The sequence below is a fragment of the Prosopis cineraria genome, unplaced genomic scaffold, assembly GCF_029017545.1.
Source record: "Prosopis cineraria cultivar Desert tree isolate PC_DT_omini unplaced genomic scaffold, ASM2901754v1 PC9, whole genome shotgun sequence".
NCBI lineage: Eukaryota > Viridiplantae > Streptophyta > Magnoliopsida > Fabales > Fabaceae > Prosopis > Prosopis cineraria.
In genome coordinates, this window is record NW_026555340.1 from 24,107,302 (window position 1) to 24,133,147 (window position 25,846).

The window sequence follows — 25,846 nt, forward strand, 5'->3', positions numbered from 1 at the left end:
AAAGATAAAAATTTTAAAGTAAAGGACTCAAAAATACTAAAAAGGACTAGGAAAATTTTTATTGATCATTTTTTATAATTTTTGAAGTTATTTTTTGATCAACAAACAGTTAAATTTAATTTTTATTAATGATAAATATTAGATTATATCATTTTTAAAAGTTGAAGAGGGATATAACATTAAAATTGAACTTAAGATCCTAAACGCTCCTATACTTATAATTTATGGGCCAATTTATTAATTTCTTTATCCTAAAAAAATATAAGATATTTGTGTTTTTTAATATGTAACTAATAAAAATCACCAAAATAACCCTTAGTTAGGTAGTAGGATTAATAAGATTTTCTAATTTACAACTTATCAAAGAAGAGTAAATACAAAAAAGAGTATAATTTTAAAAACAATTTACTAATTCATTGGAAGGTACAGATGCCTTGTAATGCTCAACATGATAACTTAAAATTTGAACGTAAGACACGGTTTAAAGACACCAAGAAAGCAAAGCCCCATCTAGAACCTTTGAGCATCAATTCCACACTGACTTTTTATTTTCGATAGGGAACGTTCGTAGTAAGGTTCATCGCAGTTTTACAGAACATAGCATCATTCATGTTATTCCACAAACTGTACATTATGTGGGTTGGATTTACATTGAGTCAATTAAATGTGGGTTGGATTTACGTTGAGTCAATTAAATGTGTCCTCACGTTAATATTTTCATATAAATTACTTATTGCATTTCACCTCTTCCTTCACTTCTTCACACTATTTCCTCATCAATGTCATCCACCAATGGAGCAGTACCTGCAGGAATCGTCGTCGCCAGCATCTGTAAGATTTAGAGCTCTTGTTTCTACTTGTTTTTTTTTCCCCTTTTTAATGTTAAATTGTTCTGTTAAGATTTAGGCTTACAATTCGAGTTATTATATTATATCCTTAAGCCAACCTTTATGCTGCGCTTGGCTCGCAAACGAAAATAAAAAGGAGAGAAAATGAGAGAAGAGAAAATGAAGAGGAGAGAAAATAGGAGGAATGTAATTTTTTTTCATTGTGCTTGGTTGAGTGAGAGAAAACTAAAATGAGAGAAAAATTGTTAATGTTATATGAACAATAGTAATCTTATTATTTGTAAAAATATTTATATAATAAAATTTAATATTTTAACATATTATATAAAATAAAAATTATCATATATTATTGACTGAACAAAAATATTATTTAAAATTATTTTATTCAACATTGACAAAAAATATTTTATCCAATTTAAAATTTTATTTATTAAATTATTAAATATATAATAATCTTAAAATTTGAAACTACAACCAAATATAAAGTACTTAACCAAAATTAATTTAAAAATTGAGAATTAGTATTTGTTTATTTAGTCTAAAAATTAAATATATTGTTTAAGAAAAATTCATGATCAAAATATAACTATACTACAAATATTATGATAAAAATAAAGAAAAAAAGAGGTAATAATAAAAAAAATTGATGGGCAAATTTCATTTTCTCTCCAAACTTTTCCCATATTTCAAGAGAAAAATTAGAGGTAAATATATCTGAGTCTCATATGTTATTTTTTTTACTTTTTTCTCTATAGTCAAGTAAGAGAAAATGTTATTTTTTTTATACTTTTTTTTCTCATTTTTCTCTCCCTTTTACTTTTCTTTCTTGTCAAGAATGTCATTATTCTTTTTCCTATTTTCACTTGTATCTTTATGAGCAGCCTCAAATCATCACAAAGTTTGTTTCATGTTTTTTAGGGATCTTTTGGTTGTGACTGTTGAGGTATTCTTACTCGATTGAAAACCAATAGGACTATAGCTGCCTAATCATCATTGAGGCTGAGCAGTAGCAATTGTTTATGCCTTGTGTGTGTGGTTTTTTTTTTTTTGTTCTAAACAATTCTTCATGATATGTTCAGGCATAATTATACTTTTGTGGTAAAATAAAAGGTTTCAATTTGGTCCTTCTAGATTTGATTAGATCAGCATGGAAAGATAACCAAAAAAAAAAAAAAAAACGTTTTAGTTTATTTTGGCTTGAAATAAGACTTCAATGTTTGGATTGATGAGAGTTTTGATTTGGATGGATATAGATTTGATCCAAATTCCTCATTTGGATGTATAAAATTTTATGAATTTAAATTTAATTCAAATTTAAATTCATTTTTATTACAATTCCTTTATAATTTTAAGTTTTTTTACACTCCAATCATTTAAAATTCCAATCATTTCTAACATCTTATTCTCATATTTTAACTACTAATACTTTTATAACTTTCGTATCTTTTCTCATCTTTTGTTTATTAAAAATATTTCATTTTCATTTTCATTTTAATTCTCAACTCATCTATTTTTTTCATTTAAAATTTTTTAAATTAGTCAAATAAATATTTTACATACATGAATTTTAAATGTGAAATTCAAAATGCAAGATTTTAAAGTTAAAATTCAAATCTAAATTTGTCAATCCAAATGTTATCTATCAGTTTGATTAGGGGTGTTCAGTCTAGACCCGTCCCGATTGGCTCGGTATCGTCCCGATCATATCAAGACGGGTCTTGTCCCGACCCGAAAATAATCGGGACGGGACTTTACAGGACGGGACAGAAAAGGGGTTCGGGACGGGACGGGACACGGGATTACCATTGGGACGTCCCGTCCCGTCCCGAATATTATATATATTATTTTTTATTTTAAATATATTAATTATATTAATATAATTTATACTTATATTAATTATATCAATTATAATTTTAATACTTGCAATTCTTATTTAAAACTAAAGTTTTTTATATTGATAATTTTAATGGCATGGAGTAAATATGGCGATATCTTTCTTTATAATATATTAATTATATTAATATAATTTATTCTTATATCTATCTATTTAATAACTTTTATTTATAACATATTTCTTGCTTATTTTTAGAAAAGTAATTAGTTTAGTACACCTTCACTAAAATAGAAGAATAATGATTTGATGTTGTGTTTGACTTGCCTGTTGCTAATCTTATAGCATAAAAATTACTTGTATTTGTTATTATAATATGTAGTTACGATTAATATAATTCAATAATTGATTTAAATTATTGTTATTTATGTGCTTGTGTTGTTTTGATTTTAAACTTAATAAATTATATGATTTAAAATTTTAATAAACGTTATTATTCAGATCTTTTTTCGATGTTATTCCATTTATCGGGACGGCGGGACGTCCCGATCTTGTCTCGATCTCGTCCCAATTCTTAACAAGACGGGACGACTTTCAGGACGGGACGGGACACGGGACCAAAATTCAGTCCCGATCTTTTTTCGGGATGGGACACGGGACGGGGGTGTTCCGGTCCCGTCCCGTCCCGTGAACACCCCCAAATTTGATAATATGACAATATAAGGGGTCAACAATAGGCCTTTACTTTAGAGTTACAACATATACTGCTGTCAAAATGCTTGACAAGCGAATTGGTGGCCTTGTGAAGCTCTTAGCATCCAAGCTAGAGGAAAACTCTTAATGCATATTTAGCATATGGAAAAGTATTTCCAAAAGAAACAGAGAGATAATGAAAAATGTATTTAAAAAGAAAATGGATAAGGTGCAATTATCATTTCCCTTTTAGAAAATATTTTTTTTTTTACTTTCCAAACATCGCATTAAATGAGTTAGAAAGCTGTATGTGTGATGTCTTCAATAAAAATAGAGGTTGTCTAGCCATTTAGAATTGCCTGCGCTAAAGAGGAATTATCATATCCAAAAGGAACCTATTTTAGATCCATGCCTATTTCCTGATGTGCTAATTTCTATATCCGTCCCTGCATGCCTATTCTACTATACAAGGGAATTGGATTATGGTGAAGAAAAAAACAAGAAGATATGCATGATGATGATGATGTGAAGCCAAACAATAGCGGAGCCAGGATTTAAAAATAAGAGCGATCAAAATTAAAAATCACATATACTATAAAGTTTTCATAAATTTTATGAGGGTTGAAAGTACATAACACCTATATAATATAAAGAAAACTTTAAAAAATTGAAGGACTGCGACCCTTGCTGGCCTCTCCTTTGTCATTGAAGTCAAAAGTATGGAAAACACTAAAGTAGTTTGAAGAGTGAAACCAAATAGAGTATAGCAAAAATTGGAGCATAAGCACATCAAACTCTAAAAAAAAAAAAAATCAGAACATGAGAGTTTTTGGGTCCTATTACAAGATCCATATAAAATTAAAAGCTTGATGAACATTATATCATGATTATGAATTCATTTTATGTTTATCAAAATGCAAGATTCTATAAAATTGAAAGAGTTTGTTTTCAGAAGTTCTTGAGCTGCTGGGGCCTCTAATCAGAGTGATTCTGCTGCATTTGTGTCAGCCATGGCTGTTTATTACCATGTTCACTGAAATAATTCAATCAAAAGTTAATCATAACTGAATCTAAAATGTCTACAAGTTACCAAGGAAGGAAGTTAAAACAGACAAGAATTAAAAAGCAAGCTGTTAATTAGCCAAACAAGGCATATAAGAAAGGACAAAAGCAAAAAAGTCTCTTATCATGCTCTGCCCATCATTGGCGGCACAAAGCTTTCATTGATTCAATTATTTAAGAGTGAGAGAGACTAATATTTTTAAAAAAATGAGTCATAAATATTTCATTAAATTATACAAAGAATCTTGTATTAAAAACTAATGGACAGAGTCTTGTAAATAAGACCGGAGCAAGATGGTAAATTCACAAGTCTTTCCCTTCTTTACTTTGCTTTGGATCTCGGCGAGCAACTTCGGATGATCATCCAAGTTTGTGTCTTGTTTTTTTCTAATACAATTTGTTTTGCTCTTGTTGGTTAAAAAAAGAAATCTGCTTGCTCTTAGTATATGTGATTACTTAGAACAAGGTTTATGTAGCTTCAAACAATATGGGATTAATCCAATGTTAGATAAGTCACAGTGTCACACAATTATGTGTGAAATGCATTCTTTATAGAGAAAGTGACCTCCAAAAAATATAGAATATGTCATGTATATGAGATTGTAATTTTTTTTTTATTCATTTTCTCTTGTTTCTTTCCTAAATTTACACAAACTTCATAATTTAAAATGCTGGAAAATCTAAACTTAGAATTAAAAGGAACAATACCTTTGAAATATTGAAAGAGCTTTGATGACTTTGGAGTTCTTATGACTCGATCCGAATTAATCAGTTGAAGTTTAGTATAACTTTTAGATATTTGATCGTTTGAATACCTCTCTAATTTTGATTGGATAAAAGAAAATACATGCATAAAATTTATAAAATTAAATTATACTCTATACCATTAAAAAGAAAATAATACAAAATAGGAATATATGAACTTTATTTTTCACGTCTTTCTTTTTTTTATTTTTTAGTTATGCAAATTCAAATTATACATACATGTACATAGACATATCAATGCCGAAGTTAAATCCGGGATAACTTGTCACTGAGACAACTTGTTGTGGACTATTATTTTTCATCTTTGTCAACAACAACAACAACAACAACAACAAGCCTTTATCCCACTAGGTGGAGTCGGCTACATGGATTGCAAGACGCCATTGTGCTCTATCATTTATCAAGCTTTTAGGAATATTATTAATTAAGAGATCGCGTTCAACAATTTCCAAGAGTGTTTTCTTAGGCCTTCCTCTACCTCTCTTAATCGGACTCAAAGTTATATGTTCCACTCTTCTCACTGATGCCTCCCTTGGTCTTCTTTGTACATGAAACCATCTCAATCGATTTTCTACCATTTTTTCCTCAATAGGTGCCACCCTCACTTTTTCGCGTACGTGCTCATTTGAATTTTATCTTTACGTAACATTCTCATCTCTGCTAATTCAACTTTATGCTCTTGCTGTCCCGTTAGAGCCCAGCATTCACTACTATATAATATTGCCGGTCTGATAGCAGTGGGATAAAACTTTCCTTTAAGTTTATTAGGCACCTTACGGTCACAAATAACTCCTTTAACTTTTCTCCAATTAAACCATCCAGCTTGAATTCTATGTGAAATATCTTCACTGATTTTGCCATCATTTTGAATAATGGCTCCCAAATATCTAAACTTTTTCACTTGAGGTATAATTTGATCTCCTAATTTACTTCCAAATTATTGTCGAATAGTCCTTTACCAAATTTACAATATAAATATTTCGTCTTACTTCTACTCAGACGAAAACCTTTCGACTCCAATGTCCTCCTCCATAACTCAAGTTTGCAATTAACCTCTTCTCTTGTCTCTGCTATAAGAACTATATCATCCGCGAAGAGCATACATTTCAGGATTTCCTCTTGAATATGTTCCGTCAAAACATTTAAAATCAAGTTGAATAAATAAGGACTCAGAGATGATCCCTGATGTAGTCCAATCTTTATAGGAAAATTCTTTGTTTGACTACTAAGCGTTCTTATACTAGTTTTTACCCCCTCATACATATCTTGTATGGCTTTAATATAAGCAATCCGTACTCCTTTTTTTCCAACGCTTTCCAAAGCACTTCTCTTGGTATACGGTCAAGCTTTTTCCAAATCAATAAAAACCATGTGTAAATCTTTATCTTTATAACGATACTTTTCCATTAATCCCCTTAGTAGATAAATCGCCTCTGTAGTTGATCTACCTGGCATAAAACCAAATTGATTCTCAGAAATACTTGTCTCCAATCTCAACCTGTGCTCAATTACTTTCTCCCACAATTTCATTGTGTGGCTCATGAGTTTAATCCCTGTATAGTTAGTACAATTCTGAATATCTCCTTTATTTTTATAAATAGGAATTAATGTACTTCTCCTCCACTCATCAGGCATTTTCTTGAATTGTAAAATCACATTAAATAACTTATTTAACCATCTCACCCCTTCTTCACCTAAACATTTCCACGCTTCGATAGATATACAATCAGTCCGTTAGCTCTACCATTTGCCATTTTCTTAAGAGCTTCTTTACCTCCTTATCACGTATTTTTTGATAGAATGACAAATTTTGTTCTCCTTCACCAGTTACTAAATCCTCCAAGTTACTAGATGAATCCTCTCCATCATTGAAAAGTTTAGAAAAATAAGTCTCCCATCTATTTTTAATTTCATCATCTGTAACTAAAATTCTTCCCTCTTCATCCTTAATACACCTTACCTGTTCTAGATCTCTTGATTTTCTTTCCCTACTCTTGGCAATCTTATAAATATTTTGCTCTCCTTCCTTCGTCTCAAGGTTCTTATAAAATTCTTCAAAAGCTTTAGAACGAACTTCACCCACAGCTCTCTTAGTTTCCTTCTTAGCCATACGGTACCTCTCCCAATTTTCCTCATTGTTACACAAATGTATGGCTTTAAAACAGTTCTTCTTATACTTGATTTTGTCCTGTACACTATTATTCCACCACCAAGACTCCTTATCTCTCGGACCAGGACCTTTCGATTCTCCCAAAACTACTTTTGCAACCTCCCGTATCTTTTTAGCCATATCCTCCCATATGATGTTAGCACTTCCCTGAGAATCCCAAATTCCTTTATCCAAAAGATTTCGCTTGAAAATATCTTGCTTCTCACCTTTTAATTGCCACCACCTAATCCTTGGTGTTACTACTTGTCGACGTTTTTAGATTTTACTCATAATACACACATCAAGGACTAGGACCTATGTTGTGTCGTTACAGCATCTCCGGGGATCACCTTACAATTTTTACAAAGTCTTCTATCTGTGTTCCTAACCAAAAGAAAATCAATCTGTGACCTTGAGGCTCCACTTTTGTAAGTGATGAGATGCTCATCTCTCTTCTTGAAACAAGTGTTGACAATCTTAAAATCATACGCCAATGAGAAATCAAGAAGAGTTTGTCTTCATTGTTTAGCTCTCCAAAACCAAAACCACCGCCTCGCATACTGACCAGCTTCCCTCCCGACATGCCCATTAAAGTCTCCTCTAATAAAAATCTTTTCACTCTGTGGTATGTGTCGAATCAACCCCTCCAGATCCTCCCAAAATAATTCCTTAAGACTGGCTTCTGTCCCGACTTGCGGTGCATAAGCGCTAACAATATTAACAGTCTCACGTCCAATTATCATTTTTAAAGAAATAATTCTGTCTCAATTCTACTAACTTCTACAACGTTCTTCTTCCACTCCTTATCTATAATGATGCCTATTCCATTGCGTGCACTTACTTTTCTCGTATATCAAAGTTTGAAACCTTGAATATCCTTAGCTTCTTCTCCACGCCATTTTGTTTCTTGCAAGCAAAGGATATTGATTTTCTTTGAATCATAACCCCTACAACCTCTACAGATTTACAATTTAATGTCCCAACATTCCAAGTATCAAATCTAATTTTGCTCTTATGGACTAACTTCTTTAGCCGCGTGCGTCCAGAATGACGCGGTAGCCCTTGCTCATTTAACACTACATCCGGGCGCCGATGCAGCGGCTTTAACTCACTTATCACTGTACTCGAGCCATGCAGCGCGTTACTTACGGGCAACGACCTAGCATTAACATTATAACGTCTATTGTCCATATTCATGATAGATTCAACAAATTTTTACATTGGCTGTTGATGGCCTAACACAACCCTCCTCCTTTACCCGGGCTTGGGACCGGCTATAAACATAGGCGGAGTTATTTTTCATCTTTGTCAGAACCCAAAATAAAAAGAAAAAAGAAAAATGTCTACTAACTCATTATTTCTATTTTGTAATCCTTTCCTTTAATTTTGGGCCTAAATCAAGCGGACTGTTCAAAGTCTCGGAGGTATGAAAAAACGTAAAAGTCCGTATCTCACGGTGGACTAATCGTCAATTAAGCAAATGTGTCCAAACACCATTCTTCTTCAGATCGAACTTAAAGAAAAGAGACTATTCACCAGATATTCTATCTGTGATCTGCATCAAAATTTGCATGTAAATTACATAATTGCGTTTCACCCCCTTCTTCACTTGTTCACGCTACAACACTGGCTAATTCCTTGATTGATATATATATATATGTATGTATGTATGTATGTATATATCCTCAACAATGTCAACCACGAATCAAGGAGATGCAAGAGAAGAGGCATCAGGACCATCATCATCGTCGCCCTCTGTATGATTCAGAGCTCTTGTTTTCATTTTACTTCAGTTTTTCGTGTCCTTGAATTTTATTAACTGACAAATGTCAATTCATTTCGAAGAAATTTTTTGTTTTTATAATTATATGTCATTTTAAAGTTTCAAGACAATATTAATTACTATTTTCTCCTATTGTACTTCTTTTTCCACGAACTTCAGAAGTCTAATGTATTAATTATAGTTCTTAATCTGTATATCTTGATTAAGCCAGCCTCAAATCATTCGAAGCTTGTGACAATTGATGTATTTGTATTTTGTACTTGATTGATGACCAAAAAAGATTATAGGTGTCTAATTAGCAGGGAGGCTGAGAAGTCTGATGTGTTTGTTTATGCTAGCCCAAGAAATTCTTTACTTTTAATTTAGTGAAAATTATATTTCGATATCCCTTGGGACTAATGATAATCAATTTGAATTTATTTTTTGGTGCTCCGCATGTGATAGCTGTTATGCAAGTAAAACTGAATAAAAAAAAATCATGAATATTAGATATATTTCAACAAAATTTGGCAATTCGATTACATATTTTAAATTCATAATAATCATGGATTTCTAACTGAATCATTACACCCATTGCAGTTGTGATGTTTGTGAAAGTATTAGTTGTAGTTTTGGTATGCAGAAAATGTGTTGGCCGAAATAAAAGCAATCCTGTGAAACCAGTCACTGCAGACAGAGAGTTTCTGACATACACGATGGACAAGTTTCTAAATGAAATGGAGAGAGAGAAGCCAATCAGGTTCAGCTCAAAACATCTAATGTTTGCGACAAACAATTACTCCACCATGTTTAGGTCAGGAGGTTTCGGAGCAGTCTACAAGGGAACCTTCAGTGATGGAACCACCGTGGCTGTGAAGGTCCTATATGGCACTTCTGACAAGAGAATAGAGGAACAGTTCATGGCAGAAGTGGGTACAATCGGAAAACTTCATCATTTCAATCTCGTTCGCCTCTTTGGATTTTGCATTGAAGGGAACCTGAGAGCTCTAGTTTATGAGGACATGAGTAATGGATCTCTTGACAAGTATTTGTTTTGTGAAAACAAGACATTAGGATTTGAGAAGCTTCATGAGATTGCGGTTGGAACGGCCAGAGGCATTGCATAAATGCATGAGAAGTGCCAACAAAGAATCATCCATTACGACATAAACCAGGAAACATCCTCTTGGACAGCAACTTTTGTCCTAAGGTTGCTGACTTTGGTTTGGCTAAGCTTTGTAACAGAGAAAATACCCATATTACCATGACAGGAGGTAGAGGGACTCCTGGTTACGCTGCACCAGACCTTTGGATGCCATTTCCTATCACGCGCAAATGTGATGTTTATAGTTTTGGAATGTTGTCGTTTGAAATCATTGGGAGGAGAAGAAACCTTGACATCAACCTTCCAGAAAGTCAATAGTGGTTCCCTAGGTGGGTTTGGAAAAGATATGATTGCGGAGAACTAAAGGAGTTGACCGTGGATTGTAGGATAGGAGAAAAAGACAAGGAGAGAGCAGAAAGAATGGTGAGGATAGCTTTGTGGTGTGTTCAGCATAAACCTGAATCAAGACCTCTTATGAGTAACGTGGTAAACATGTTGGAGGGTTCTAATTTTAGTTCTGGCACTTCGCATGCTACTCCTATCATGAGAAAGTATGATATTGCAATAGCCTCAAGCACTGGTTAATGGGATGATATTTCCTAGTAATTTGATTCTGTTAGGGGTCATTTCCTAGTTTTAGATGGAGTATAGCAAAATTGGAGTATAAGCACGTCAAACTCTAAAAAATTCATGGGAACATTGGGAGGAGAAGAAACCTTGATATCAACCTTCCAGAAAGTCAAGAGTGGTTCCCTAAGTGGGTTTGGAAAAGATGAGATTATGGGGAAATAAAGGAGTTGATGACAATGGATTGTGGGATGGAGGAAAAAGATAAGGAGAGAGCAGAAAGAATAGTTAGAATAGCTCTTTGGTGTGTTCAATATAAACCTGAATCAAGACCTCTTATGAGTAATGTGGTAAAAATGTTGGAGGGTTCAATGGAAATCCCAGAACCTTTGAACCCGTTTCAGCATTTGATGGATACAAGTCAAGCAGTAGTAGCTAATCTTAATTTTGGTTCTGGCACTTGGGATGCTACTCCTATCATGAGAAAGTATGAGATTGCAATAGCCTCAAGCTTGGGTTAATGGGATGTTATTTCCAAGTGATTTGATTCTGTTAGGGTTATTTGTCTTTTCATCTGTAAAATCTTTATGTTTATCCAGTCCAAACTTTCTGGGGTAAAGGAAACTTTGATGAATTCATTTATTGGACTAGAATAGCAATATCAAATGTGATCCTGATTCTAGGTAGTGAAATAATTCCTCAACAGCGGCTATCATGCGAATTAGGTAATGAAATGTGAAGAACAAGCAATAGCATTTGCATGCATATATGTATGCAAGTAGAATAAGTTTGAAGAGAGCTGTGAGAAACAGTGTGGCCAAAAATTGGACTCCAAGCAACACAAGAAACTCTAAAAAATTCACTGGAACATAATTTTGGTCTTGAAATATCCATATAGCAGGAGATATTTAAAGGACATTATCTCTCCAATACAATCCACTAAGTTCGTGAACTAATTTTACGTGTTAAAAATGATTCAATAAAATTATGAAGTTCTTATTGAAAGGTAAAAAGCAGATAAGTCTTTAATCATGCTCTGTGTTCTGCCAATCATTGGCTGCACCAAGCTGTCATTGAGAAATTATTAAAGCTTGTGAGTGACTTCTTTTTAGTACCCAAAAAAGCAAAAATCCAACAGTAAAACAAATGGGTCTGGAAGATCATTAGATAAGTCATGGCTCATCTGAATCATGTAGTCTGGTGGTGGCTCTATGATTAAAATCTCTGCTTTGGTGAACAGGTGGCTCTATGCATCACATTTATATCATCTTTCTTATGATCAATGAGGGACCTAGAAAAATTGAGTAGTCGGGGCAAAAATTATACTCAATACAAATATTATTTTTTTAAAATATAATTTTAAATATTTTTTAAATTAAATTAGAGGCAAAAATTTGTTAAATAATTATTAGAGAATAAGGCATAAAGCATAAAATTATAATGGTGTATTAAATAAAACTGTCTAATATAAATAAAATTTAACCACTTTTGTGTAGTAGAGGATTTTTTGTGATAAATTTTTTATTTTAAAAAATAAAAATTATTTTTAAAATTACTATTCCTTCTTTCTCAAACTATATCCTTATTTGAAATTATAACATGTACTCTATGTTAGATTTGAGTTAAATAAATTTGTAGGAAGATAAGTGAAACTTTCAAGGAGGCAAATAATTTTTTCCTTTAACAGGGGGCAGTTGAAAAATTTTTCTGGGGTTAAAGAAATTTTTTGGGTCATTTTATATAAATATTTTTCTTTCCTTGTGGGGGCATTTGCCCCCTCTAACTATCAAGTAGATCCGTCCCTTCTTATGACCTGGACAAGTATTGGCAGAAGTTTAGCTTAATTAAACAATAAAACTTTTTCCCACATTCACATTGCATAATTCTAAGAATCAACAAACTTACACCTAATACAATATTTCTAGCTTCCTAAGCTTAGTTTACTGAGAGAATTGAAAGACCAATCAAATGACAGCTGACTTATTTATCATGATAAGGCAGAACTTTCTCAAGCATTTGCTTATGATATTAAAAATTGATTTTGAGCGTACTTACATAACACGAGTTTCTATGGTGTGACATAATACGTAGCAATCTTAGACAATGACATGTTATATACAATAATTTCTGCTTTGCTGAATTATTCAATCTTGGACTTCTAATTAACAGAGTACAATGAAACTGCAATTACTTATCTGCATCATCACTTTAAAACATTCCATGTTAGAGCCATTTCTGAATTCTTTCCTCCTGCTCTGTATTTTTCTGCGGCTGCTGCTACTGGTATCTTCATAGGTAGGATATTTAGAACTGTCTTTTTGCTAATTTCTTCTTGTTTGTTTCTCAATATTTGTGTCTTTTTTGGCTTTTTGTTGCGTTTTCCTCATGCTTTCCACCTCAAGAGAAATTTGATTTCCCTTAATTTTGAGAAATATGGATTTTTTAGTTTAAGTTTAATTTTAAGAAATTAAGGGAAAATTATGTTTGTGTCTTAATTGTAAGTTTTAAGTTCAATGTAATTATTAAACATCTTTGTATCTTACCATGTATATATGGATTTGGAATTGATTGATTTTGTTCTTTTTTTTTTACTTGAAAAAAACATAATCTTTGGTTCTTATAGTTTTATTGGATTTTATTTTTAATTTCTATAGCTTTTTTTTCAGTATTTTTAGTTTTTATAGGGACTAAAACTATTAAAAAATAGAAACTATAGAGACCCGAAAAATAAAGGTCACTCAATCTTTTTAAAATTATAAAAATTAAAAATATTAAAAAAATTATAAAAATTAAAAATAAAATTTAATAAAATTATAAGGACTAAAGATTGTATTTTTTTCCTTTTGCTTTGGTGAAGTTTCATATTTTGGGGCAACTCAACCATCATGTCATCTTTAAAGAAACGAATAATCATTGGCACTATCACCTCAGGTAAGATTCAGATCTTTTTAAGGGTTAAATTACTATTAGTCTTCCTTACTTTTTAATGATATGATGATGCTGCTCGATAACATGTTATTGATTTTGCGATCCTATATAGTGTTACACTTTAAAAGCAGTGATTTAAAAATCAAACTGAACTATTAATTAATTAAGCTAATAGTTCAGTCAAGCCAAAAAAATTGTTTGGAGAGTTGGGTAGATTGGGCCGCTTTAAACTAATGATTGGACTAGGAATCTAAATCAAGTCAGAAATTGGTTTTAGTTTTCAAAAATTGAATTGTTCAAAAAATGCCTCTTTTTTATTTTTTTGTCATTTTTTTTAGAAAATGATCAATTTTTTTAATCATTTGATGTTATATTATATCATGTAGCTTTGATCCAACTCGGTTTGACCATACGAATCATGAACCGCTAAACTTTTCAGTTCAATATCTGATTCAATTCTAAAAACATTACTTGGAAGGATGATTTATATTTGAGAAAAATTATTGAATCATGAAGCTTTAACGTGGGCAGTTTAAAATTTTAGTTTTTATTTTCAATGAAAAACATTATTATTTGGGAAAATTACCATGAAACCTCACAATCATTCGAAATACCAAAAAGTCCAATGAAACCCCTAAGTGGCTATCACATCCTTGAAGACTTAGAGGTGAATAAGATTGAAATGATAATTATCAAAGTGCCCACGTTATAAGATGCTTTATTAATAACTTGGCAATAACCATTTATCATAGGGCAAATGCCATTAGCAAATGAGGCATCCATCATTCACCTAATAAATTTTTACTTTATCATTGGCAAATGCCTCACTTGTCTACAAATTTTGTCTTGTGATGAATGGCTATTGTCAATTTATCAATAAGGTATCTCATAACTTGAGTATTTTGGTAATTATTATTTTAATCTTATTTACTTCTAAGTCCTTAGGGACCGCTATTTTTAGATTTGATAAGACCTTTAGATATTTTGAATGGTTGTAGGGATTTCACAGTGATTTTTCCTTACTATTATAATAAAGATTGACAGTTAAAAGATTAATTTTATTATATATTATACTCCAATTAAAATAAAAAATTCCAAAATTCCAAAAGTAAAATAAAATAAAATTTGGGTTAATTATTTTTTAATTTGAACAGTCAATGAAAGGATACAAAATATTTTAATGAAACTGATTGAATTAAAATAAATGAAAATTATAAGAAGCGACGTCAATTTTACACACACACACATATATATATATATAGCACATACAAACAAAACGCACTTTTAAGTTTAGTGGTGGCATGAATTTTGACTGAATCAATTATATCTTTGTTGTATTGTAGCTGTGATTGTTACCATATTAACAGCTAACCCATCCTTCCGTGTACCGCCAATAATCTCTATCCTCGTCGGCACAAGTAAGATTTAGAATCTGGTTAAGAAATCATACAACAATTTGACCAAGTTTTTAATTTAAGAGATTGCAAGAATTTTATAGACTGAATCATTTGTCTTGTACCTTAATCTGCAGCTGCAGCAAGTACCATAATAATAGTTATCAGTTGGGTTCTTATTAAAAAATATAAGCACCAAAGGAGAAATAATCCTGCACAAGTTGCAGATGAAGGAGATAGTGCAATAAACACACAGTTTGTAACATATAGGGTGGATAGATTTCTGAATGATATTGAAAAAGAGAAGCCAATCAGGTTCAGCTCAAAACATCTCATGCTTGCAACTAACAACTACAACAACATTCTGGGATCAGGAGGATTTGGAGCAGTTTATAAAGGAGCTCTTAATGATGGAACCATTGTGGCAGTGAAAGTTCTGCATGCCATTTCAAACAAGAGAATAGAGGAACAGTTCATGGCAGAAGTGGGTACAATTGGAAGAGTTCATCATTTCAATCTAGTTCGTCTCTTTGGATTTTGCTTTGAAAAGAATATGAGGGCTCTGGTTTATGAGTACATGAGTAATGGCTCTCTTGACAAGTATTTGCTTGGCGAAAAAAGTCTCTTGGCATTTGAAAAGCTCCATGAGATTGCAGTTGGAACAGCTAAAGGTATTGCTTACTTGCATGAAGAATGCCAACAAAGAATCATCCATTATGACATAAAGCCAGAAAACATCCTATTAGATCAAAATTTCTGTCCTAAGGTTGCTGATTTTGGTTTAGCCAAGCTTTATAACAGGGAAAAATCTCACATTACAGTGACAGGATTGAGAGGGACACCTGGTTATGCTGCACCAGAGCTTTGGATGCCATTTCCTATAACCCACAAATGCGATATTTATAGTTTTGGAATGCTGTTATTTGAAATCATAAGTAGGAGAAGGAATGTTGATAAGAAAGTCACAGAGAGTGAACAATGGTTTCCAAAACTAGTTTGGATAAACTTTGAGTGTGGGAAACTAAAAGAGTTGATAGCATTATGTGGGATAGAGGAGAAGGATAAGGAGATGGCAGAAAGAATGATTAAGATAGCTCTTTGGTGTGTTCAGTATAAATCTGATTTAAGACCCATGATGAGTGATGTGGTGAAAATGTTGGAGGGTTTGATAGATATTCCTGAATGCCCTTCAAACCCTTTTCAACACTTAATGGATGATTCAGTTGATTCAAGCTGGTCTCTTGAAGTAACAAAGTCTCAAATTGATGGTACAGCCCCTATCATGAGAAAGTGTGAGATCGAAATAAACGCTTTAGATGGAAATACATCTTCCCTTTATTCGGATTCTTCCCATGGTTAAGAGTATATTAGTTGTTGAAAATCTTATTCTACAATAACTAATTTGATCATGTTGGATGTATAATATTTTAAAGTTGTTTTGCTGTTGAACTACAATAAAAATAAAATGTTATACCGACTTTGTCATATAATCAAATAAATTGATGTGACTCTTTGAAAACTATTTATTTTATACAAAGCGAAATCCCGATAAATCATCTTTTATTGGAAGAATTAGGAATTTTCTTATGCGTAATTGGTAAGTTCCCATTAATAATGTTTTTATAATTAGTTCTCATTTTTCAACAATAATAAATAGTTGATGGAATCATTGATTCATATTGTAGTAATTGTTGGTGTTTTTATAATAGCTATCACATCCAGGTAAAGACTAATCACCATTATTGTCAGCTCAGGTAAAAGTTCAGACTTTTTTCCCAAAGAAAAAAAAAAACCATTGTAGCCTCATTTTAAAAGGAAATGTGTTTGACTATGTTAATTTAAAAATAATCTTAGAGTTAAAAATCAAGTGATAATGGTGGTCATTAGTAATTAAAAATGGCCAATAATGATAGTTTTTAATAGTCAAGTGTAGTGTGTTTGAAAAAAGAAGAAAAGAAAAGAAAAATGGCCTTAAGATATTTTTATTTTTGAGTTGACAATAGATTGTAGGATGGAGGAAGATAAGGAGAGAATAGAAAGAATGGTTAGGATAGTTTTGTGGAAGGTGGAGAGAATAGAAGTCAATGAAGAAAAGGAAGTTGGAGGCGGAAGAAGGAGATGGAGACGATGAGGATTGAGTGTTATAGATGGGGTGGTGTAGTAGAGTCGGTAATTCGAGCCAAACTCGATGGGCTAGCCTGAATCAGCTTGAAAAAAGTTAAGACCGAACTTGGTTATATAAACTTTTTTAAGAGAGTATGATACTTCAAGTCTGATCTAAATAAGTCAAGCCTAAATTAAGTCCGATTCGAATAAGCTTGACCTTTATAATTTTTAGTTCTCTATATATATAGAGTTGGTAATTTTAATCAAATTCAATGAGCTAGCCCGAACCTGACTAAAAAAAGTTAAGATTGGACTTGACCAAATGAGCTTTTTTAAGAAAGTAAGATACTTTAAGTCTGATCTAAATAAGCCCGACTCGCCTGAATTACCGGCCGAGCAAGCAAGGAGAAAAAGGGAGAGAAAAGGAAAAGAAAGGGGAGAAGAAGAGGAAAGAAGAAGAAGACATATATGAGGAGTCATGTTGGATTAAGAAAGGGGAGAAAAAGAGGAAAGAAGAAGAAGACATGTATGAGGGACTCCAATCCAATTGTGTGCATAATCATCAGCATATCATATAACATTAACAGGTCAAGGGCTAACTGGCTTTAACAAGTGAAAGTTTAAGGGACTAATTTTAATAAATAAAACTATAGACACTTGATTACAAATTAAACCAAACTATAAGGATCGTAGATATGTTTTTTTTCCCCTAAGAAAAACTTATGCTTTTTTTTCTAAGAAAAAATAATAAAGACTTATAAATAAATTTTGGAAGAATTACTTTAAGGTCCCACACACAATACAATTAAATATTATAAGGTTCATTGACAATTAAGTAAAGAAAAATGATAATTAAATGTGTAGTCTTTTTTTTTTAGGTTGTCAATAGATCTTGTGGTATTTAAATATATTGTGTGGGATTTGTATGTAATTCTCCCAAAAATTTTCTCAATATTATATTATATTCATCTTTTAGTATAAGTAGACAAAAGCTTCCTAGTATTTTCTTTTAGTGTGTGAGTTAAGTTTCCACTAAGGAGGATTTTTTTTCTTTTTTACTTTTAATTTTAATTACCAATGATGAATAAGAATAATGTAATAAATTCAGACAAAAATTTATGTTAATAAATATAATAAGTAAAATGGGATAAAAATTCTACAATTATTAAATTACTAATTAAAGTTTGGATCAATATTAGTTAAAAAAATATTTATATTTCGAACCGATGTCGGGAGGGGGGACATTTGTCCTCATATTATTTGCTTTTTGACCTTCTTGTCCAACCCCGGATGTATATATTTTTGACATATTTATCAATACCATCAGTAGTCAAATTGGAAAATTGGGTTTTATTAATTTATTTTAAAATCTTTTTCTTTTAATAAAGCAATAGATCTCGTGTGTGTGCGTGCGGGTGCGTAAAGGTTCATGAATCTTACACAGTTCAATCTTCAAACCTTGCAAAGATTTTCATCACGTTAGTGATTCAATCTGCTTTTAGAGATAACCATGGTACTTCTCATGCTTTGATATGCACGAGGTTTGGGAAAAAATGGTTAAAAAAAAAAGATTGGAAAAAATTGGTATAAAAAAATATTGGAAAAAATTGTCTTAACGGTAACTGGAAAATTCAGTCGTTAGTTTTCTTCTCAGCTGAGAATTTTGGGATGGGGGGTTGACATCGGATGCGCATCATAATTCAATAATTCAGTGAATCAGTGATGGGCACATATAGATCTGGATCGTTTAAAATTTATCTGAACAGGTTAAATTTTAAATTTTTTATTTTTAAATCATAATTTTTGTTTGAAAATGTGTCAGTTAAAAAGTATTTTTATTTTATTTTTGATTAGAAAAATTATTTTTATTTGAGATCATAAACCTATTAAAATAAATATTAAAAACATAATAATAATAAAAAAATCTGCTCATCTTGTGCTCCCACGAATATAACAGAGAAGAAAATTCAGTTACATGCGTTTAATTCGCCATGATCCTTTTTTTTTTTCTTGATCATTTAAAATCAAAGTTAAGTACATATTTGATTTTCTACAATCAACTTGAGGCAATCATTCTTGTAAACAGGTGCGATGGGGTGAACAATACAGAACTCCTGAACCGCTGAACCCATATATCTGTATTTAATTTCCACATGTAATCCTTTTTTGTTTTAAAAAAATTCTAAATTTTTCTTTTGAAAATTTTCTGGCGGCGACTATATATGAAGAAAATTAGTTTTAATTATGAGCAAAATTTGTTTTTCATGCATAATTTGTTTCAAGAGCTATAGTCTAAGCTAAAGATTAGATGATCGACATCGCAGTCGACAAAGCTGTCTTAATCTTATCTCTGTTGCCGGACTATTTCAAACTTTGACTTATATTTACCAAAGCAATAATAAATCAATGGCCAGAAATTTCTTATCTGTATGTATCATCTTAACTATTCATTCATGTTTCAGTGCTCTATATATGATATTGTGATTTGCTTCTTGTTTTATGTTCTTGACTGAGAAGACATTCTTCGGATTCAATCCAGGTTTTAGCTTTGCCCTTAAACAAGTTTATGGACGAGCATAACATTTGTCTGTATGGTTTTTGAAACTAATTGGATTCTCATTTTGGTGAAGTTCTTCGTATATGGGGGAGATTGAATCTGGATCTTTCACTCAGAATGAGGAATCGGAGTTGATGATGAGTCAACCCAGATTTGTCATTCTGAGATTAATTTGCTTATGCGCAGGTAAGATTTATTAAGTTTTGCAAAGGTGAAATTAGAAGTTGGAAACTCCTCACTTTCCAACAATAAGAGATTATAGTTGACAGAATCATTGATTCGTGTTGTAGTGATTGTTGGCGTTATTATAATAGCTACCACGTCTGGATCGACAATCCCTATCATCATCAGCTCAGGTAATTAAGAGTTAAGAGACTTCTTTGTTTTTTTTAAAAAATAAAAGAATTATCATTACCGCCTGATTTTTTTATTAATAATATATTGAGGAAAGTTGTGTGGAATTTGAAAAAAAAAAAATTAAGGGTCAAAAGGAAAATTTGCTTTTGAAGTTTTTCCTCAAGTACAACTAATATTTTTAACTTTTAATTGGTGCAGTATTACTCCAAAAATTTAAAAATCAAAGTAACATTTGACTGATGTTAACTGTTAACTGAAAAATTCTAACCAGGATTAAAGGTCAATTTTGCTTGAAAAAGTTGTGGTTGGAGCAATTAGTGTTTCAAACTTTGGGTTTGCACGATATTACATTCTTGGGTTATTAATGTTGAAATCAAAAGAAACATCCAGCAATTTGTTATTAATATTAAAAGAATGGTTCGTATTTCTAAATTTTGACAGAATATCTTACCCAAGGTTACTTTGATGCAAAGTTTGAACCTTTTATCATTTTGCTCATAAACAAGTCCTAAACAGGTGACCACAAGCAAGTCTTGGCTTGCATAAACTTAACCGTAACTACATAAGCAAATATAGACTTTTTCAGATATGTCATGGGCAACATATAGATTTTAACTTAAAAGTATTTAACATAATTCAATCCAGTTTTTTTAATTTTTTATTATAATAAGTTATTGGATCATTCTTGCGCCAATTGAAAATTAAGATATGAGTTACACACTTACACTTGACAGAAAACTTTTAGAGAAAAATATAATTTCCCTTTAACCTAAAAAAATTCTAAAATGTAAAAATGAAGGGTAAAAAAAGAATAATATACTTTATTAATTTTTTAATAATGAAGTTCTTGGCCCCTTCTTTAATTTTGTAAAACGAAAGATGATCGATCGAACATAGAAAAGAAGTTCTATTTTTTATTAGAACAAATTTTAATTTTTTTTATAAAAAATGAAATACATTTTCAAAATTTTTTTTATTTTTCATCATTTAAAACAAAAAAAATTTAAAACATAAACTCAAACAAGCTATATGTTTTTATGTTTTATGTTTTTGGACAAAAAGACTCTGTCTTTTATGATGGCAAGTGTTCTGATTGAATTTTACCTATTGTAGTTGTGGGTTTTTTCATGATAAAGATTGCCCTGGTGATTCTTAAAACTCGCAAGGACGGAGAGCGCGGAGATACAGAAGTGGCCATAAGACCGAATAGTGCGAATGCAGAGTTTTTGGCTCACACAGTGGATAAGTTCCTGAATGATATTGAAAAAGACAAGCCAATCAGATTCACCTCACATCAGCTAATGCTTGCAACTAACAACTACTCTAACAAGTTGGGCTCAGGAGGATTCGGTGCCGTCTATAGAGGGGTCCTAGTAGATGGATCCATTGTCGCAGTGAAGGTCCTGCATCAGATTTCTGATCACCAGAGAATAGAGGACCAGTTCATGGCAGAAGTGGGCACAATTGGAAGAGTTCATCATTTGAATCTGGTTCGTCTTTTTGGATTTTGCTTTGAAAACAACATGAGGGCTCTAGTGTATGAGTACATGAGCAATGGTTCTCCTGACAAGTATTTGTTTCGTGAAAACAATATCTTAGCGTTCCAAAAGCTTCATGAGATTGCAGTTGGGACTGCAAAAGGGATGGCTTACTTGCATGAAGAATGCCAGCAAAGAATCATCCATTACGACATAAAGCCGGAAAACATTCTTTTGGATCAAAACTTCTGTCCCAAGGTTGCTGACTTCGGTTTAGCCAAGATTTTCAACAGGGAAAAGTCTCACGTCACGATGACAGGATTGAGAGGGACACCTGGTTATGCTGCACCAGAACTTTGGCTGCCATTTCCGGTAACGCACAGGTGCGACGTTTATAGTTTTGGAATGTTGTTATTTGAAATCATAGGTAGGAGAAGGAACCATGATATGAACCTTCCAGAAAGTCAAGAATGGTTTCCGAGACAGGTTTGGGCAAAATTTAATAGTGGAAAGTTAGAAGAGTTGACAATAGGTTGTGGGATAACAGATAAAGAGATAGTTGAAAGAATGTCAAAGGTGGCTCTTTGGTGTGTTCAGTACAGACCAGAATTGAGACCCATGATGAGTGTTGTGGCAAAAATGTTGGAAGGTTTGATGGATATTCCAAACCCTTCGAACCCTTTTCAGCATCTCATGGATGAAGATCACTCTATTCAATCTTCCAATTGATGTAATATGAATCAATATTAGTATTAATTCACAATATTCTCTTGAAGCGACCAAGTCTTGTAATATTTATTATATGTCTATCATGATCAAGTATGAGATTGAAATAGATCTCAATTAACCAACAAACATATAACTTAATAGGTAAGGGATTATACTAATTTAATTAATGGTTTTGAGTCAGCTTTATTGTCAATGTGATCTTACCCAACTCGCCCGTAAATAATGGATAATTGTATTAAAAAAAGAAAAAGAAATAGACCTCAATTAAATTTAATGAATAACATCTTCCCACAGTTAAGAGTATATAAGTTATCGAAAATATTATATTCTTCAGTGATTAATTTAATTATATGTATATATTGGATGTTTTGTTTGTCTGGTGATGTTTGCGGTTGAAGTTTTTGCGGTAAAGCAAACTCAAGCCCACGTTTCTAAACAAACAATAATTGGGCTGCATATATGCTGTTAAAAACTTTTTTTTTTCCAAGTTTAATTTGTAATTTTATAGGTCCCAAAACAATCATTATATTTTTGCTAAAGTTCTCATATTCGCCACTTATATTTTTTCACTGTGAATCCTACACCTATTTTTTATTGGAGGTGTCACACGATCTTATAATATATAAAAAAATATTAAATTAAGAAATTTGTCCTTAAAATGAAAACTATAAATATTGAATTATATTTTAGAATTCACATTACTTAGATGAAATATTGAATTAAATTAGTGCGACGAATATAAAATTTTCAATCAATTAATATAATTTAGAGGATTTAGTCTTTATATATATATATATATAATAGTGTCTTATTATTAGGCTTTTAATTTCTATTACAGGTCTTTAAATTATTATAAAGAGGCTTTTTATTATATAATTTGTGCCATGACTCAATTATCATACTGTTTAACACTTTTTTCTAAATTACATTTGTAACTTTATTTTTGGTCTCAAAATTATAGACAAGGATTTAAAAAATGATAGAAAAAGACTAAGAAATTTTTTTGGGTTAGATCATTTTCTATTATTTTGGGTTAATTAATGATCAAAATTAACTTGTGTTAACAACAAAGATCAAATTGCACTGTTTTTAAGACTTCTAAACTTATAATTTGGGGCTAATTTATTCACTTACCCATATAGAATATTTTATCAATTATTTACGGTAGAAATATAATTTAGAGAATTTTGTCTTTTTATATATATATATATATATATAATATAGTGTCTTATTAACTAGGCTTTTAAATTCTATTAAGGGTCTTTAAATTATTATAACAAGACTTTTTATTATATAATTTGTTCCGTAACTCAATTATTATAAGATCACTCAATAAATTGATGATACATAGATTGTGATATAATGGGAAAAGATCATAGAAATAGTAGAACGAATGACACGGTAGCACCTTGGCATGTAACGAGACTTTGACCAGATCCCAACATTTTTTTTTGTTTTTCAAATAGATCAATTTCATACACACATTCATTTTGATTTATTCGATCTACAATAAAAAAATTATTTTAACCAATAAAAAATTGTAATTATTAAAAGAATTCTGTCCGTGAAGGAACTAACATTGACATTAGACATAAATTTTCACGCGGTTGCTGACTCCGTGGCATGCTGTGACGTGGACATTTTTAGCTCCACCCAACACTGCATGTCTTTGAATTATTATTTTGGCAAATTTAATTTTGATATTTCCAAAATAAAGTATATTTATAATTTTTTTTTTTACATGAGTTCTGGTGCCCTGAGTCCTTGACCAGACTAATCTGTTCAGCAATGGAGAACACCTCTTTGAGAGGCATGTGTCCCACCAAATGCTGCTAAATATTTAGATTAGGACTCAAACTTAAGACTTTTGAATATTTAGAAGCTTTTAATAAAAACAATGTTAAACATGTAATATTAAGGAGTGTATGAATTTTATAATATGTTACTACAAGTTTAATTAAATTATATGTGATTCTAAAACAATTTTATTCAATTTATGCATCCCCATAAAATAGTTTTAACTAATTTATGAGTTAAATTTTTATATCTCTCCTCTTCTGCTTTCAATTAATGCTAAACATTTTTCTAACTTCACTCCAATGTGAACCCAATCTTTTTTTTTCATTGATTAGGGCTATTTTAAAATTATTATTATTATTATTATTATTATTATTATTATTATGTATAAAATTTGTCAATTGTCTTATATAGAAGAACACTACACCTTTCAAAATTATGTCTTATAATTAGGAATGAGAGGGAATATTTAATTTGATGCATTTATTATATATATAAATTAAAGATTATGTATTTGTTTTTAATTTTTAATATCAATTAATATAAATAAATTATGATTAAAAAATAATAATGTTTTGGTTATCTTTAAAGCCGTCATCAAGGGTCGGACTATTTAAACCTATTTCTGCCCTATATATATGTATTTGTTTTTATGTCTAGGCTTGAAAAATGCTACATTTTTTTTATACAAGAGTTCTAGGCCAAACCCTTATAAGCTTTTTAAAAATTAGGTTAGGATTCAAGCTAGCCCTTTTAGATCTATTATTTTTCAATCTCCTTGTTTTTTTCAATAAACATTTAGTTGAAATTGTTGAAAATTATTTAGTTGAAATTATTAATATTAAAAAAATAACATGTTTGAAATTATTTGGTTTATTTTAATTATTGAATTAATATATGAACATGACATAATTAGTTAAATTATGTACTATCATAATTAAAAGTTAAAATAAAAGTTGTATACTTTTGGGTTTGTATTATAGTTATGTTTTAGAGCTTATTATAGTCTCTTATACATTTAATTTAAGTCTCTTGCAATTTATATACTCTCTCCATTAAAAAATATAAGATATTTTTTGAGAGATTGGATGTTAAAAATATAAGGCATTTTTGGCATTTTAAGGCATAATCATTACTTTTTCCCATAAGTGCCCTTAATGAATAGATCATTTTATATTTATTTTAGAGTGAAATATTATATTAAATACAGGTAAATATGAAAAGATGATATTAATTTAACAACAAATAATTATTTTATTAAGGGTGGGATTAGGTTAAAAATGCCTTACATTTTTTAAAGGAAGATTATGTTTTAATATAATTAAAATTTTAATTTTTTAAAAATAAAAAAATTATGAAATAGAAACAGAATGTTTAAAAAGAATGGTTAAGATAGCTTTTTAGTGTATTTAGTATAAACTTGAGCTGAGGCTTATGATGAGTGTTGTGGTGAAAATGTTGGAGGCCTGTTAAGTGGAAATCCCATAACCTGTGAATCCTTTTCAAAACTTGATGGATGCAAGTTATCATGCTGATGCTCAATCAGTCCAGACAAAAAAACTGATACAAGTGTTGCTCCTGGATCTTCTATAATATCATTTAAACCTAGCATTTTGGATGCTACTTCTATCATGAGCAAGTCTGAGATCCAAATAGCCTCTAGCTGAGTTAAGAGTACAAGTTTTTTGGAATATCTTATTTTCTCTAGTGATTTGATA

At 31.1% G+C, this 25,846-nt stretch overlaps 2 protein-coding genes and 1 pseudogene across 2 annotated transcripts; all 3 read left to right on the forward strand.

Annotated features, from left to right (window-relative positions):
• The first annotated feature begins 9,826 nt into the window (after positions 1–9,826).
• On the forward strand, positions 9,827–11,303 carry LOC129319692 (G-type lectin S-receptor-like serine/threonine-protein kinase At5g24080; annotated as a pseudogene).
• Positions 11,304–12,988: 1,685 nt separating this feature from the next.
• On the forward strand, positions 12,989–16,564 carry LOC129319167 (G-type lectin S-receptor-like serine/threonine-protein kinase At5g24080). Its single transcript, XM_054964151.1, has 4 exons — positions 12,989–13,077; positions 13,640–13,713; positions 15,054–15,128; positions 15,242–16,564. The coding sequence occupies exons 2-4, from the start codon at positions 13,668–13,670 to the stop codon at positions 16,462–16,464; spliced, it is 1,344 nt and encodes a 447-aa protein (XP_054820126.1). The 5' UTR covers positions 12,989–13,077; positions 13,640–13,667; the 3' UTR covers positions 16,465–16,564.
• Positions 16,565–19,894: 3,330 nt separating this feature from the next.
• LOC129319339 (G-type lectin S-receptor-like serine/threonine-protein kinase At5g24080) lies at positions 19,895–22,425 on the forward strand. The gene is made up of 3 exons (XM_054964373.1): positions 19,895–19,953; positions 20,058–20,123; positions 21,238–22,425. The coding sequence occupies exons 1-3, from the start codon at positions 19,902–19,904 to the stop codon at positions 22,329–22,331; spliced, it is 1,212 nt and encodes a 403-aa protein (XP_054820348.1). The 5' UTR covers positions 19,895–19,901; the 3' UTR covers positions 22,332–22,425.
• Positions 22,426–25,846: the final 3,421 nt, after the last annotated feature.